This window comes from Coenobita brevimanus, chromosome 88, assembly GCF_032717465.1.
Source record: "Coenobita brevimanus isolate Jiangsu-jjx chromosome 88, ASM3271746v2, whole genome shotgun sequence".
In the NCBI taxonomy this organism is placed as follows: Eukaryota; Metazoa; Arthropoda; class Malacostraca; order Decapoda; family Coenobitidae; genus Coenobita; species Coenobita brevimanus.
Window position 1 is genome coordinate 2755616 of NC_137041.1, and position 15322 is coordinate 2770937.

General features: G+C 43.6%; 1 protein-coding gene across 1 annotated transcript in view; it reads right to left on the reverse strand.

The window, feature by feature from the left end:
* Window positions 1–15322, reverse strand: part of Ten-a (Teneurin-a transmembrane protein) — a 475834-nt gene that overhangs the window by 113113 nt on the left and 347399 nt on the right. The window contains 1 exon segment of the mRNA XM_080281215.1: window positions 779–898. Coding sequence (XP_080137341.1) covers window positions 779–898 — 120 coding nt within the window.

Sequence of the window (15322 nt, forward strand, 5' to 3'; positions counted from 1 at the left end):
TCCCCAATCTTCCTGTCGTAAAGCTCTTGAGTGTGAATGCTGGGTGTAATTTCACGAGGAACTATTACCCAATCCTCCCTCTTCGTGTTATAAAGTTGTGTGATTTCAGTGTTATATCACCATGAAATATCGCTTAGTTCTCCCTCTACGTGTTATATAGGTCTAAGTTGTAACTGGAATGAACATACAGATCATTTCCTAATTTGCCTCGATAAGAGCTAAACAATGGCCACCCTCTCATCACCAAACTCAAACTACTGAGCAAACAGACAGGTACAGATGGTCTCTACAAAGAAGCTACGCATGGTTTTCACAATCATAATGCAAATAATTCATACGGCACGAGTATAGAGATACAACAGATACACGGTTTGATGGGAACAAAGTGTTTTCTGAAAGATTATGTATCATTTCAAACTTAGATGCATAAAAATTCACATATATACAACTACTGATATAAATCCAAAGAACACATGGCATGTATGTATATAATTATATATAAAAAAAAAATCAAATTCAGAAATATTCCACCAGGCTTTGGTAAATCTTTGTATAACCACAGTAAGTTTGGGACAGTAAGTCATAAACTGTATCTCAATGCCAAATACAGTACTTAGAACATAAAAATGAGTATTTTTAATGTTGAAAATTACTGCTCGAACAACACTGAGTACTCGCAATGCCAAGAAAATATTACCAAACAAATCGAGTACTCTTGAATAATAACAACAATAATAATAAAAATAATAATAATAAATAAAATACATTTAGTACTCACCATCCCTCTTTCCTGGTGGCAGTCAGCCCGAATCGCGACTCCTTATCCACGCTGGTTCTCACGCCGGCGATGCCCTGGCCCTGAGCAGTCACCACCCTGCCGCGTATCACCGCCACTCGCCTGCTCAATGGGGCATGGAGGGCGTGTTAGTATGGCAGGGCGGGCGTGGGGGTAGATGAGGGAGGCGAAGGGGGGAAAGGGGCGTTGGGAGAAAAAGGGGAGAGTGATGGGGCCATGGGGAAAAAGGTGTGGCATTGGGGACCTGACTAACTTTTTCCTGACTGAGGGAAAAGGGACCTACTGATCTGAATGACTTACTGCTTCATCAACTAACTGAGCAAAATTATACCCCTCCTAGAGATGTTGGCCCTTTAAGTATGATGACCCTCTCTTGATACCTCCAGACGATATATTTATTCATTATTCAGCTTACGAAAGACACACTGGAAAAAGGGGGGAGGTTAGAAAAAAAAACTTTCACCATTCCCCCTTTCTATTCCGTCTGTCCTTGCCCTTAATCTGAATAATAAAACAGTCTGGCGGTAACTGGAATAAAAGGAGTCATTGTACTAAAACGGGGAATACCAAGGAGGACGAGGAGAAAGGGGGCTGTGTGTGCAAAATGGGACATGGAAAAGGGTTATATATATTTCCTATCTTGGTCTCCTTATCACTGTAGGAAAGGGGGATAAATAACTGGGTGAACCTAAAGGAGACCACAGCCTTCCTAATTTCATCACTCATTAACCCCTCAGGCATCAACACACTTTTTCTTCATTCTTGCAACCGGCAGACTATTTTATGCAGCTTAGAGGGAAGACTTTTGGGAGTAAAACGGAGAGGAACAATCACCTTTCTCCGTTCACTACGAGAAGCCTTCTGAAAGCTACAGAAAATGACCTGGGGGTGCCTCAAGTAAACTAAAAAAGATGTTACTGTACTCCAGGGGTTAAATGTGATTAATTCTCTGCCTGACTGACTAACTAAGCCGACTGGATAGGATAAGACTTGGCACCTACGTATATATACAAAGACAAACTTGTGTATACTGAACAACAATCACTGGTATCATGCTATAGCCTAATCAAACCCAAGGAACGTGAGCAGTACGGTACTTTTAATAATGCATTATCAAATTAGTCGTAATAAAATGGTCCATGCATGGGGTAAATGCATAAATATCATATAATAAAAGTGCAGAATCTTGGTTTCTTGTGCAAGTCCACTGCAGTCCTGAGATGTATCAGAAAAGAGGGCAAGAGAGACAGAGAGAAAAGGAGGAGTAAAAATTTTGAAAAAACAGATTGTGGCAAAGATAAGGATCTAAAAAAGTCTTGTTGAAAAACCTTTTGATTAAAAAAATAATAATAATACAACTGCGCATGGATGTCGCAAAACTGACAGTATAAAAGAATGTAAGCATAACGCTGCCACCTCTCCACGGACGAAGATGACGATCCACAGACCTGCCTAAAACCCTACAATCCGGGTGACATAATTATCAGTTTATTCTTGCTGCTACCAGACTACTTCAATTCAGGACTGATCTGTTGTAGTGAAGGGGTTAAGGCTATAACTATCCCCTCCCATTTACAAAGTCTCCCCTAAGTTGAATAATTTCATCAGGAAATATCAAGAATAAACAATGTATCACCAGATTCAAGGGGTTAATGTGAGGGAATGTGACATGGCGCTTAACGCAGGTTTTAACTGAGACACACTGCAGTTATTTTTTAATGTACTTCTTTGTAGCTAAGTTAGGTCCAATAGAGTCTGAATGGCTAATCTCTTCTTGAATTGGAGATTTGTGGACAAAGCACTAAATCTGAATCTGCAAGTCTTCAAGGTGTGAATAAGAAGGCTACCCAAGCCCAACCTTTTGGACTTCCTAACCAGGTGTTGTAACTTGGGGTCACATTCGTGTTGGCTGATGAGCTTTTGCAGCATCTTCTCAGTCATTATTTGCCCAAAGCATCTTAACATCCTCATGCAAGATCCTCATGGCGACTATGCTGATATTGTAAACAAATGTCAAACAAAAGTATTATAAAGTTTAATATGGAATGCAAACATAAAAGTACTGCGAAATCTCCAAGTCAATGAGGATATGGACATGTGACCTAAATCTAGGGAAACCAACATTTAGCGCCATGGCAAGTTCTTTTCTCATATCCTGGAAATTCTGAAGACGATGTGCCACAACATTTTTACAATTTTTTACAATCAAGCAAGGAAGAACATAACCATATGAATAAAATTTTTCTGTGGACCTTCCAAAACAGAGAAACTGACAGGTTTGATATTATTGGTCTCAGCTGGATTGGACAGCTACATCACCCCAGTGGGTTGAATTTGGGTAACCTCTCTTTGTTTTGGAAATCCACAGATTTAGCACTATGATCATTTCCAAAATGTAAAGAGTTAGGCCACTCATACCCAACGCAACACACCAAACCCAACAGTGAAGCAACGTAACTGATCTAATCCCATTCAAACTCACTTTAACCGCCACATCACTATTTCCTCACGTTACAAAATATCTGCCTATCTCCAGTTTCACCCACGGGGAAGAGGCAGCGTTACGCTTCCACATTTAAGTCAATCGGGTCTGTTCCGAGGTTGGGGATAAACACAGTGTCTACTGATGTCCCGCGTCCTCACAGCCTCGCACGGCTCTGACCTCGACTTCATTAAATTTTCATAGAACATATATTGGCGACATAAAATTGCCAATGACAAAAATAACTTAAAACACTTTTCTAATGCTTATTTAAATTTTTGTGACACTTAAAATCATCTTGGCGACATTATAAGGCCAATCATAAAAAAAATTAAAGTCACCTGGCTAGCGTCACAAACAGACTGAACACTCAAGCTTGCTGTCCTCTCACGGTGCAAAAGCTCAACAGTTAATAAAAAAAATGTTAAATGACATCAATCAAGGTCACAGTGTTGCGAATTGGGACATTGGAAAAAATAAACTTTGTCTTAACCCCTTGAATACGATGACGCCTTTCATTTCGCTTTATTTCCTGCCATTTCTGGATGATTTTAATTCACCGAGAGAGAGACTTACTGAACTGGAGGGGTTATTTATAGCCTTCATTAACCCCTTCACTACTAGCGTTACTCTCCCACGCTGAATGAAATCTGATGACACGGGCGTCGATAAAGCAAAAAACAGACGTCATCGGGTGAAAGGGTTAACCGGCTACAGTTCTAAAGCTACAATGCATGGAGTTTGGGAAATGTCCTGTATCAGAAAGCCACCTGTATCAAAAAGAGGGTACAAATGCTGAAATACAATCAAATCCGGGAGTCATACTAATAATAATCATCAGAAATATATCACCACAGCAAACCGAGGTGAGAAACTACTTTCTCTCTCTATTTTTTTTTTCTTTCTACGATTATCTCTATCACTTTCAAGTTCTTCCTCCTGATGTGTGAAAATTGAACCAACAGGCGTAGTAAAAAAATAAAAAAAAGTCAAAAGTGCCCGAGAACCTCTCACTACCGAGCTATCCTAAGGGCCCTTACCCCGTCACATCCTCGAAGTCCCCTCTAAATCGACCCCTTCAAAGTCAGTACCTATCTCTCTGGGGGCCTTCCAAAGGGCATCTCCAACCTCCTGAAGAAGCCTTGGGGGGGGGGGGGGGTGATTGCGTGTGCTGTGGGTATGTGAGTGCGTTTGTGCGTGTGGGAGAGAATGTGAGTGAGTGAATATGAGATGACTGTGTCCCCATTTTCATTTGTGAAAAGTTCATATGGCCTGGACAAAATGTTCTTCCGTACATTTTCCTCTTGTCTTTTCTGCCCGGTCTCTCCAGCTTGTCTTTTTTTCTTTTCCTCTCTCTCTCTCCCTCTCTCACTTATTTTTTTTTTCCCCCGTCCCGCCTTCCATGTCTAGCCATCTCAGTACACAATCGAAAATCCTCTCACGTACTGACGGAGACAAGGGTGGCTGGGACACACACACACACACACACACACACACACACACACACACACACACACACACACAATGGCCCCCAGAGAGTAAATGTAATACTGCCAAAATACACAAAGAAAAAAATCCCACAAACCTTACAAAAACTCAAGATTCGAGGTGTAACGGGGTGTAATATTGGGGTCCTTAAGCACCATCGTCTGAGATACCAAAAAATACACATAACTTCCTTCTGTATCTTGCTTTGCTTTTTTGTTTCTTCTTTTTTATTTTGACACACACACACATATTTGACACTGGTGGCCTGGAGGGACGTGACACAGGTATGGGGGGTGGTGGGGGTGGGGGGTTGACACGGAGGGGAGGTGAGAAGGGGTGGGGTAGGGGAAGCACAGGGGGGCATGGGGAAATCATACACATGCAGGAAGGAGTAGGAGGGGGTGGTGGGGGCTGTGTGGGGAGGGGATTTGGGGGGGAAGGGGGAGGGTTGGCACATGGACACAAAGACAAGGACAACAAGCAGAAGCGGGGAGAGTGAAGTATTAAATATATATATAAAAAGAAAGTTCAACATATGCATCTGTGTTTATAGAATCTACAGAAAAAAATGGAATGAACTCTCTTGTTTCGTTTTAATTTTTTTCTTTCTTTTTACAGTCGCTGCTTAACGATGAAATCCAGTGCTCTTTGTACTAATTCATTTTACAACAATTTTTCTTCTTGCTCTGTGTGGTTGTGATATCTGCCTGGTTGCTTTTCTCTGTCGACACCCACTGTTAAGAAAACTTGGAAAAAAAGTTATGATCAACAAAGATTTATATGTTTTACTCACGCTACATTTTTTGTCCTTTATAAACTTTGACGAGGAAATATTTTAAAGTGTCATTTTCCTGTCTTTTCTTTTACCTACATATCTCAAGTATCGCAGAGAAAAATATTATGAAGTTTCCTTTTTTTTTTTTAAGCTGCATTTTTCTTAATACATTTGTTTCTATTCTGGGCCTACACTTCTTAACCCGTACGTTTTATTTCACCTACCATACTTTTTTTTATTTACCCTTTTCAATCTTCAAACATTTTTATACTTTTCTGAACCTACATTTTACGAAAGGATGAAGGACCATACTTTTTTTTTTCATTACCTTTTTCAATCTTCAATTATCTTTACCCATTTCTAAACCTACATTTTACCAAGGTTGAAGGACTGCTCATACGCTTCCCCACACACCAACAAATAATTCTAACCCAGAGATATAACACAAACATAATAAATAGTTCAAGTCAAGACAGAACCATTACACCCACCAACTTACCCAACCAAGAGAGAATTCAAAAGGATCCAATCACAAGTACCATTTTTCTTTACATTCTTAACAACTAAGTACTTTCCTTCCTCCACGAATCTGAATGTACGTGGAAAAAGAATTCGTGAAGAAGACTTGTGAATAAATTGATGAATAAATTAATTAAACTGATGGACAGACTATATAGTGGATGAAGAGTGACAGATTAACTGCCTGAATGATGAATACACAGACTGACTCATAGTTGGATAGGCGGATGTATAGATGGATGGGTGAATGGATTGATGGATGGATTGACTGACGGATGGGTGGAAAGATGGACAGACAGATCGGTGGATGAATTAGTGGTAGGACTGACTGAATAACTGAAGGATGAATAGACTACTGGACAGAAGATTAGGCACGTAACAGTAAATATCAAAGTCACCAGAGTACAGAAAATAAAGTACAGGCAGTGTGACAAAAGTACCTGATAACGGGTAGGTAGAAAGTGATTAATAACGAATACAAAGCAGGTAATTTTCAACGATAAATGAAAAGTAACACCTAATGAAAGGTTAAATTTACATGATAATTACTAAATGGTATAAAAAAAAAAAATCGCAGATAAAATACTAATAGGAAAAATATCTTGAGTTTTGTTATTCTTAGAGAGAGAGAGAGAGAGAGAGAAAAGCAAAAACATATCAACAGTACCAAAAAATCACACACACAAACATAAAATCCATCCACGTTTTCCTATCCAGTAAACAGGACTTTTTTTCCCCTCAATATTTTCCTCTTCCTTAAGCACCATTTTTTCCCCTATTTACCTCCTTTTTTTCCTTGGGTTAGGTAAACATGATCGACGCAACTTTTTTCCCTCAATATTTTCCTCTTCTGTAACCCCCATTTTTCCCTACACCCTTTTCCCTATTTTTTCCCCTTTTTTCTTGGGTTAGGTAAACATGATCGACGCTGGCCGTTCTCTCATACATACAAAGCGACTGTGAACGTAAGGGTGGGATTTTTACGACGGTCCTTGCACTAAGATTTGTGGCTGAAGGTGCGGATCCGAGGTAGTGAGGAGAAATGGATGGTGGGATATGGAGGAGGAGGAAGAGGAGACCGAATGGAGAGAGGAGGGGGAGAAAGAAAGGAAGACTGGAGAGAGAGGAGGAGGAGAAATGAGGAAGAATGGAGACATGAGAAGAAAGCAGCAAGACTGGTGAGAGGGAGGAGGAGAATGAAAGGAGGAAACCTGGAGAAAGGAGGGGAAGAAAAAGATGAGAGAAAGAGAGAGAGAGAGAGAGAGAGAGAATAAAGCCCGTACTGAGGAGCTGCACAGTAAGTATGTTAAGTCTGGGGCTGGCAATATGGAGGAGGAACAGTGTTGACTTGAGCGCTCTAATGAATAATTAACTGCCTATTTGCATACCAACTTTTATAATCCATGGAAATTGCATCAAACGCCTATAATCCCCCCACCCCTTCCCCAGCTGTCTACAATCCCCCCTCCTTCCCCAGCTGTCTACAATCCCCCCCCTTCCCCAGCTGTCTACAATCCCCCCCCTTCCCCAGCTATCTACAATCCCCCCCCTTCCCCAGCTGTCTACAATCCCCCCCTCCTTCCGCAGCTGTCTACAATCCCCCCCTCCTTCCCCAGCTGACTACAATCCCCCCCTTCTTCCCCAGCTGTCTACAATCCCCCCCCTTCCCCAGCTGTCTACACTCCCCCCCTCCTTCCGCAGCTGTCTACAATCCCCCCCTCCTTCCGCAGCTGTCTACAATCCCCCCCTCCTTCCCCAGCTGACTACAATCCCCCCCCCTTCCCCAGCTGTCAACAATCCCCCCTCCTTCACCAGCTGTCTACAATCCCCCCTCCCCCTACTCTCCAGTTGCCTACAATCCCCCCTCCACTGCCTAAATCCCTACTCCCCAAGCTGCCTACAGTTCTCCCCTACCCAAACCCAACCTTCTCAACTACCCTCCATCTTCTACCTCACCCATACTCCACTTCTCTTCACTGCTCAGATGTTTTCCATATCCCCTCCTCTCATCCCCCCCCTCCAACTAGTTTCCCTACTTCCTCTCCCACATTCTCTCTCTTGCTTCTCTCCTTTGTCCCTTCTCTACCATCCTCCCACTTCTCCCCCTCCCCCATCCTTTTCTCCACTTACCACCTCACGCCCACTGCTTCCTCCACCTTTGTCCTCACCCATTCTCCACCTTCCACTCTCTCACTTTTTCTTTACCAACTCGTTCCATCCTCCCCCGTTTCTTCTATCTCACTTCTTCCATCTCCAAATCCTACTTTCCCATTTCCCTCTGTCTATGCTCTAAATCCTCCCCTCATCTCTACGTTCTTTCTCATCAGACACCCTCCACATACACCACCTCCACCTGTCCCCCACCCTTCCACCCAACATCCACCTTCTCCTCCACCCATCCCACATCACTTCTCGTCACCTCATCATCATCAACCCTTCCCTCTCCTCTCACACACCACTATCTTCATTTCTCCTCCACCTCCCACCTATCCTCCCAACCCCTCCCACCCTCGTCCCAGCCCTCCATCTCTTCTTCCCTCTCCGCCTACCTTTCCTACATCCACCTACTCAAACAATGTCTCTGTGTGTCCTAGTCCACCTATTGTGTGTGGAGGGAGGCGGGGGTGGAGGAAAGGAGAGGATAATGTGGAAATGAGTTACGTGGGAAGAAGGGAAAGTTTGGAGGAAAAAAGGGGAGAGAGAGAGATAAGGTAGTTCCCATCACCTCAACAATTTCCACTTTTTTTTGACGTAAAATTATGGGAATGTTTAATTTTCTACCTCATTGGGTCCTTCTGTGGGGAGATAATGGAGTGAGGAGAGGAGGGTAGAAAAAGGGGGGTAGAGGAGAAAAGGGAGAGGGAGGGGAGGGAAGAAAACAGAGGAGAGGAGAGGAGAGTAGTAGTGTAGACAGGTTACACAGAGGAGAGTGGTTGATAGAGAAGAAATGAAGGAAGGGGAAGGAGAGGTATAGAAGTAGAAAGATGGTACATAAAGAAAACTAATGATAAAGACAGACACTGAGACAGAGAGAGAGAGAGAGATCAGGAAGACAAGGGAAGGGTACGAATAAGAACAACGGCATAAGGGAGAAGGAGTAGAGGGGTGAATGGAAGATAGAATGATGGGGAGAGTAGGGAGGGAGGGAGAAGAAGGCATGGTGGTGTGGGTTTCGTAAAAGTGGAGAGAGAGAGAGAGAGAGAGAGAGGGGGGGGGAATACCCCTTCCTTGCAAAAAAATGACCCCCCTCCCCCCAACTAGCAATTTACAGGGCTTGATTTTATGTCTGTCTTTTACGGCCTTGAGTCTGAAGGAGCAGAGACCTCTGACGTCCCCGTAACGCATCACACTAAGACAAGGTAAAAAAAAAAAAAAAAAAAAAAAAAAAAAAAAAAAAGGCCTGAAAAATAATCATCCTCAGTATTACCACAGAGATAATGGAAGAAAAACATAAGCCACAAAAAATCATCATTAAGAAAATGACGTAACAAAAAAATCATCACCATCATCTCATTACCATCATCATCATCAGGATACTCGTGTATGAGTAGCACCAACATGTAAACGTAATTATCAATTTGGATAAAAATTCTCTCTCTCTCTCTCTCTCTCTCTCTCTCTCTCTCTCTCATAAAATTACTACTCGAGAACACAAGATGAGGGAAGAACCAACTAAAGAAAGCACACGCCATCCATCGAAGCATATATTACATCCAATAATCCATGGACTGATAGATGGATAGATATAGACAGACATACCAGTATATATATAGAGAGATGATAGATAGATATAGACATTACTAGAATACAGATATACAGAAAGATACAAATCTAGATAAATGGGTAAAGCAACTGACAGACATTAGATATATAGATGGATATAGACTGATGGATAGGTAGGTAAACAGAAGACAGATTTGATAAAGACATGGGTAGTTAGGGAAAGTTGATGTTATATATATATAGAGGAAGAGATAATAAAATTCACCACCTCTTCCCACACCAACACAGAAGTAGAGGTAAAAAAAAAAAAAAAAAAAAAAAAAAAAAATCGCCTTTCGCCTCTTGGTGCTTCGAACTCTTGCCATTCTTTTCCCACCTTAAATATTTAGACTCCATCAGGCTGGCATCCACCCCACCCCACGCACAATCTAATCCCACTATAATCATACCACGCATTCTTCACCCGGTTTTTCAATTACCCCACAGTCCATCACACTACAAACTCCCCCCCGCCGGCCATGTAAAATCGTCCGTAGGTTCAGAAAAAAACTGGGTTAAAAAAAATCGTCTGTGAACTGAAGTAATTCACCGCATGGGTTGCAAGAAAAATAGTCAGTGCTGCATGGAAAATCGTCTGGGGTGAAGAAAAATTGTCATGAGGTTGTATACAATAAAAAAAATCATATATTGCTACAAAAAAAAGTCAGGGTTGTAAGAAAAGCGTCTCGGTCGCATGAAAAAAATCGCTGTTCTTCGGGGGCTTTTCGACTACCGCTCGTCTCTCAGAGGCCAAACTCGTATAAGCTGACCAAAATCGTCTATGGGTTGCTTGAGTCGAATTACAGTCATATAAACTACATAATACTTGAAGGGATTAGAATATGTGAAGGGGAGGATGAGATGACCGGACCTTGAATTTGGCTGTTGTTATTATTATTATCAGTCATCTGTATCATTATTATTGCTATTACATTCATTTTCTTGGAAAGGAATGAGTTTTGCCAGCTTTCTCTCTCTCTCTCTTTGAAGTCTGAGGTGCAGTCAGTTCTTCACCGCACCTTTGTCATAATCATCCACACCCCCCTCCAAAAATAAAGTAAAAAAATCTGTGTCAAATCACCATTCACTTGGCCCATAAAACCCCACAGTGCTATTTTCCCTAATAACCCTTTGTGTCGCCTCTACTCTTACACTTTACCTTCACATAAACCCGAAGCCAACGCGTCATTTACATCACGTGCTCCACCTCGTTTACTAGTTTGCATTTAGTCTTTTTTTCTTTTTCCTTCAGGTTTTACTACCTCGAAATGATACACATACACAGTACTGCTTTACTCCAAAATGATTTATAAGCAAATTTGTTTTTTCCCCTTCACTATTTCACCCCAAAGTGATCTATACACGCATTGCTGTAACATTTTATGACGGTATCTCGAAATGAGGCACACACATATAGCTATAATTTTTCACTGATTTTTTCCCTACATAGCCTCTCTCCTACTCCTCTTCCCTCTCTCATTTCCTCCTTCTCTCTCTTTTTCCTTCCCCCGTCTCTAACATTATTTTCCTCTCTCTCCGTACCTCCTCTCCTCCTCCCACTCTCTCCTCCTCTATCACCTCCCCTGTACATCTCCTACCACTCTCCCTTCCACTCTCTCCTCCTCAATCACCTCCCCTATACATCTCCTACCCTCGTCCTTCCTCCCTCCTCCTCCTCTCCCTCTCTCCCAGCCACACAATAGGGACGACTCTGTGATCTTGGCCTTGTATAGAGCGATGATAACATACACCTTCCTCAACTCACCACGCCCATACACAATAAGGAGGAGCAGAGGTGGGGAACGGTAGGCAGAAGGGGAGGGAAAAGAGAGGTAAAGGGGAGGAAAAGGAGAGAAAGGAGAGGGGGAAGGGGAGGAAGAGGAGAGAAAGGAGGGGGAGAAGGGGAGGAAGAGGAGAGAAAGGAGAGGGGGAAGGGGAGGAAGAGAAGAAAGGAGAGGGGAAAGGGGAGGAAGAGGAGAGAAAGGAGAGGGGGCAGGGGAGGAAGAGAAGAAAGGAGAGGAGGAAGAGGAGAAAGGAGAGGGGCAACGGGAGGAAGAGGAGAAAGGAGAGGGGCAACGGGAGGAAGAGGAGAAAGGAGAGGGGCAACAGGAGGAAGAGGAGAAAGGAGAGGGGCAACAGGAGGAAGAGGAGAAAGGAGAGGGGCAACAGGAGGAAGAGGAGAAAGGAGAGGGGCAACAGGAGGAAGAGGAGAAAGGAGAGGGGCAACAGGAGGAAGAGGAGAAAGGAGAGGGGCAACAGGAGGAAGAGGAGAAAGGAGAGGGGCAACAGGAGGAAGAGGAGAAAGGAGAGGGGCAACAGGAGGAAGACGAGAGAAAGGAAAGCGTACAGGGAAGAAAGGGAGACCAATGAAGAGTAAATGGACGAGGGATTACATGAAGAAAAGTGAAGGGAAAGGGGAGATAGGGTAGGGGAAAAGTAGTTAAATGAAGGAAAGGAAAGGAATGGAATGGGACGAGGGATGAAAGGAAAAGGTGTACGGGAAGTAAAGAGGAAAGCAAAGGAGTGGCGAAGGCAAGGGAGGGAAATGGGAAGTGAAAGGAAGGAAGGAAAGAGAAAAGAAAAACGTGGGAAAGGAAGGAGATAAACGAGGTGGAAAGGAAAGTGAAAAGACAGCAGAGGGAAGGAAGGCGGAAGGAAGAGTGTAGTGAATGAGTTGGAAGTCACCGAGAGGGAGGAGGAAGTAGGTTATTGTGGACGCTTGTGAGGAGGAAGTTTGGATGAGAGTAGGGGGGAAGGAGGGGGGCGACAGCAGGTAGGGCAGAAAGGGAGTGAAGAGAAAGAGAGAGAAGTAAGGAAATCAGAGGGGGAGGGAAGGCGAAGTTAAAGTTGAGGGAGAGGGAGAGAACAAGGAGAAGGACAGAGAAGGAAAGAACACAAAGGGGCAGGGAAGAATAATGGAAGAGGAAAGGAAAGAAAGAGGAGGGAGAGGAGGGAAGAGAGGAAAAGAAGGGAAGCAGCGGGGCGGGGTGAGGGGAGGAGAGAGTCCCAGAAAGAAAACAGCAAAATATTGAAGACTGAGGTGAATAGTAATCGTGGGAGTGAGGCCGGTGAGGGGAGGGGAGGGACGAAGGATAGACGGGGAGTGAGGGAAAAGACAGGAGGGGAGGAGGAAAAGTGTGATGTAAGGAAATGAACTGAGAGAGAGAGAGAGAGAGAGAGAGAGAGAGAGAGAGAGAGAGAGAGAATGGGACAGGGTCGAGGAGTTTATATATCCACATCCTGATAGACAGGGAAGGAGAAGGAATAGGAAAGAAATGAGGTAGTGAACAGAGTTAAGGAGAGAACAGGAGAGGAAGGTCGATAAGAGAGAAACAAGAGGGAACAGAGGAAAAGGAAAACAGAAAAGCCAAGTGAAGTAAAGTGAAGCCAGGTGAAGCCAGGTGCGGCTAGGTGACTGTCAGAGAAACAAAAGTAGAGAGAGGCGAGCCCGGTGTAGGTGTGAATTATTGAGCTGAGGCCGAGAGGGGAGTGAGGCCAGGGGTGTGGGGAGAGGAGAGAGAGAAGGGGAGAGAAGATGGAAGAGAAAGAGAGGACAAGAGACGAGGAGAGAGAAGAGGAGACGACAAGAGACGAGGGGAGGGAAGAGAAGAGGAAGAGAGGAAGTCATTAGATGGAGAGAGAAGAGAAAAAGAGGACAAGAGACGAGGGAAGGGAAGGGAAAAGAGGAAGAGGAGGAGTGGTTAGATGGAGGAGAGGAAAAGAAAGAGGAGAAAGGACTAGGCAGCCCACAATCTTTGCATTCTGGATGATGTAGCCCTTGTCACTGGCCTATACAGTCTTTGTTCAGTACTGTGTTTATATTTAGTTTTACATCACTTACACTTGGGTCAAATAATAAGAGAGAGAGAGAGAGAGAGAGAGAAACCCACAGCCAATGGCCTTAATAAAGACAAACTCTAATAAAAACAATTCACCAATACTTTCAAATCACCACCTTAATTAATTCCCGTCCTGTCATTACCATAATCCAATAATTCAGAACATTTGTGGTGATTAATTCTGTCCGAGTGGTATTAGCAACGGGGTCTTTCAGTGGGTGAGGAAATGAAGAGGAAATGATGTGGATTGGGGTTGAGTGTTCCCGAGGAGTGGGGATTAAAACTGATACGATGGGTAAAAATGAGTGGGAGATGAGTTTGGTGAGGGATGAGGTGGTGAGAAGAGGGTCAGGATGGATGAGATTAAAGAGGGAAAAGAGAATGAGAGGTGGGAAAGAAAGGCTGGGAGGAGAGTGGGGAGGTGCGGAAGAGTGTAGGACTGCAAAGATGAGGAGGAGGGAAATAGAGAGTGGGAAAATGGGTGAAAGAAACAGAAGGAAGGTGAGTGGGGATGGGATAGGTGTGGATCTGGGTGCAATTCCCTGAGGAGTGGGGATGAATATTTATTTAATGGGCAAAAAATGGGCGAGAGGATAAAAGGATGGGTGGGGATGGAAATGCTGAGGGGTGAGACAGGAGTGAGGAGAACGAGATAAGATGTGGAATGGAAAGAGTGGCAGAGGAGTGGAAAGTGGAGAGATAGTGGTGTAAAGTGAGTGGAGGAAGGAAGCAGAGCAGAGAGCAAGGAAGGTGAAACAGGAAAAGGGGAAGAAATGGAGGGATGGAGGTGAAAGGTAAAAAAGGTGGGGAGAAAACGGTGAAAGGGGAAGACGACAGGACAGGGAGGTGGGTGAGGAAAAAATGAGAAAAGGGAAAGAAGGAATGCTAGTGTGTGAGGGGGACAACCTACTCCTTCCTGCTTTTCCATCCTTGTCACAGCTATGCAAACGTGAGCATGAAAGCGGAAAGGAAAGAAGAGCAAAAGAATAAAAGTAGTAAAATGAAGAACGAGAAGACAAGCAGGGGAGAGATGAGTAACAGAATGAAAGTGGAGACAAGAAGAATGGGAAGATACGAGGGATGAGGAAAAGAACACAGAGAAGAAACAATGAAAAGTAAAGACAATGAGAAGACAAGATGGATGTGAAGGAATACTAAGGTGTGAGGAGGTGTGGGTGTTGTGTATCTTGCTGTGGCAGGTGCATCCCTTGGTAGGAAATTGGGAACACCTTGAGAGTCCCCCCTGTCACTCATAATAAATGCAGTGCCTGGAAGGCGAACCAAGACACTCCCCCCCCTACCATCCCTCTCTACCCATCTCCCTCATACTTCCCTTCTCCCTTATGTTGCACTCCATCCCCTTATACTTGACATCATGCCATACTGTATTCCACACTTATGCTGCATTCTATCACGCTTCCACCTCTTATAATTCCCCCCCTTCCTTATACCACCCTCCACTCCCTTACACTGTCCCCTCAGCCCATCTTACACATTATAATGCTCCCTATGTCCCCCCTCTTCCTTTAATACTCTCTCTCTCTCTCTCTCCCACCACTCATTTTCCTTCTTTCCTGTTTCTGGATACTGTCCGTTTAATTCACAAGAAAACTATTAATAATGATGATGATTTTACCCCACATCATTTTCACCCCATCTTA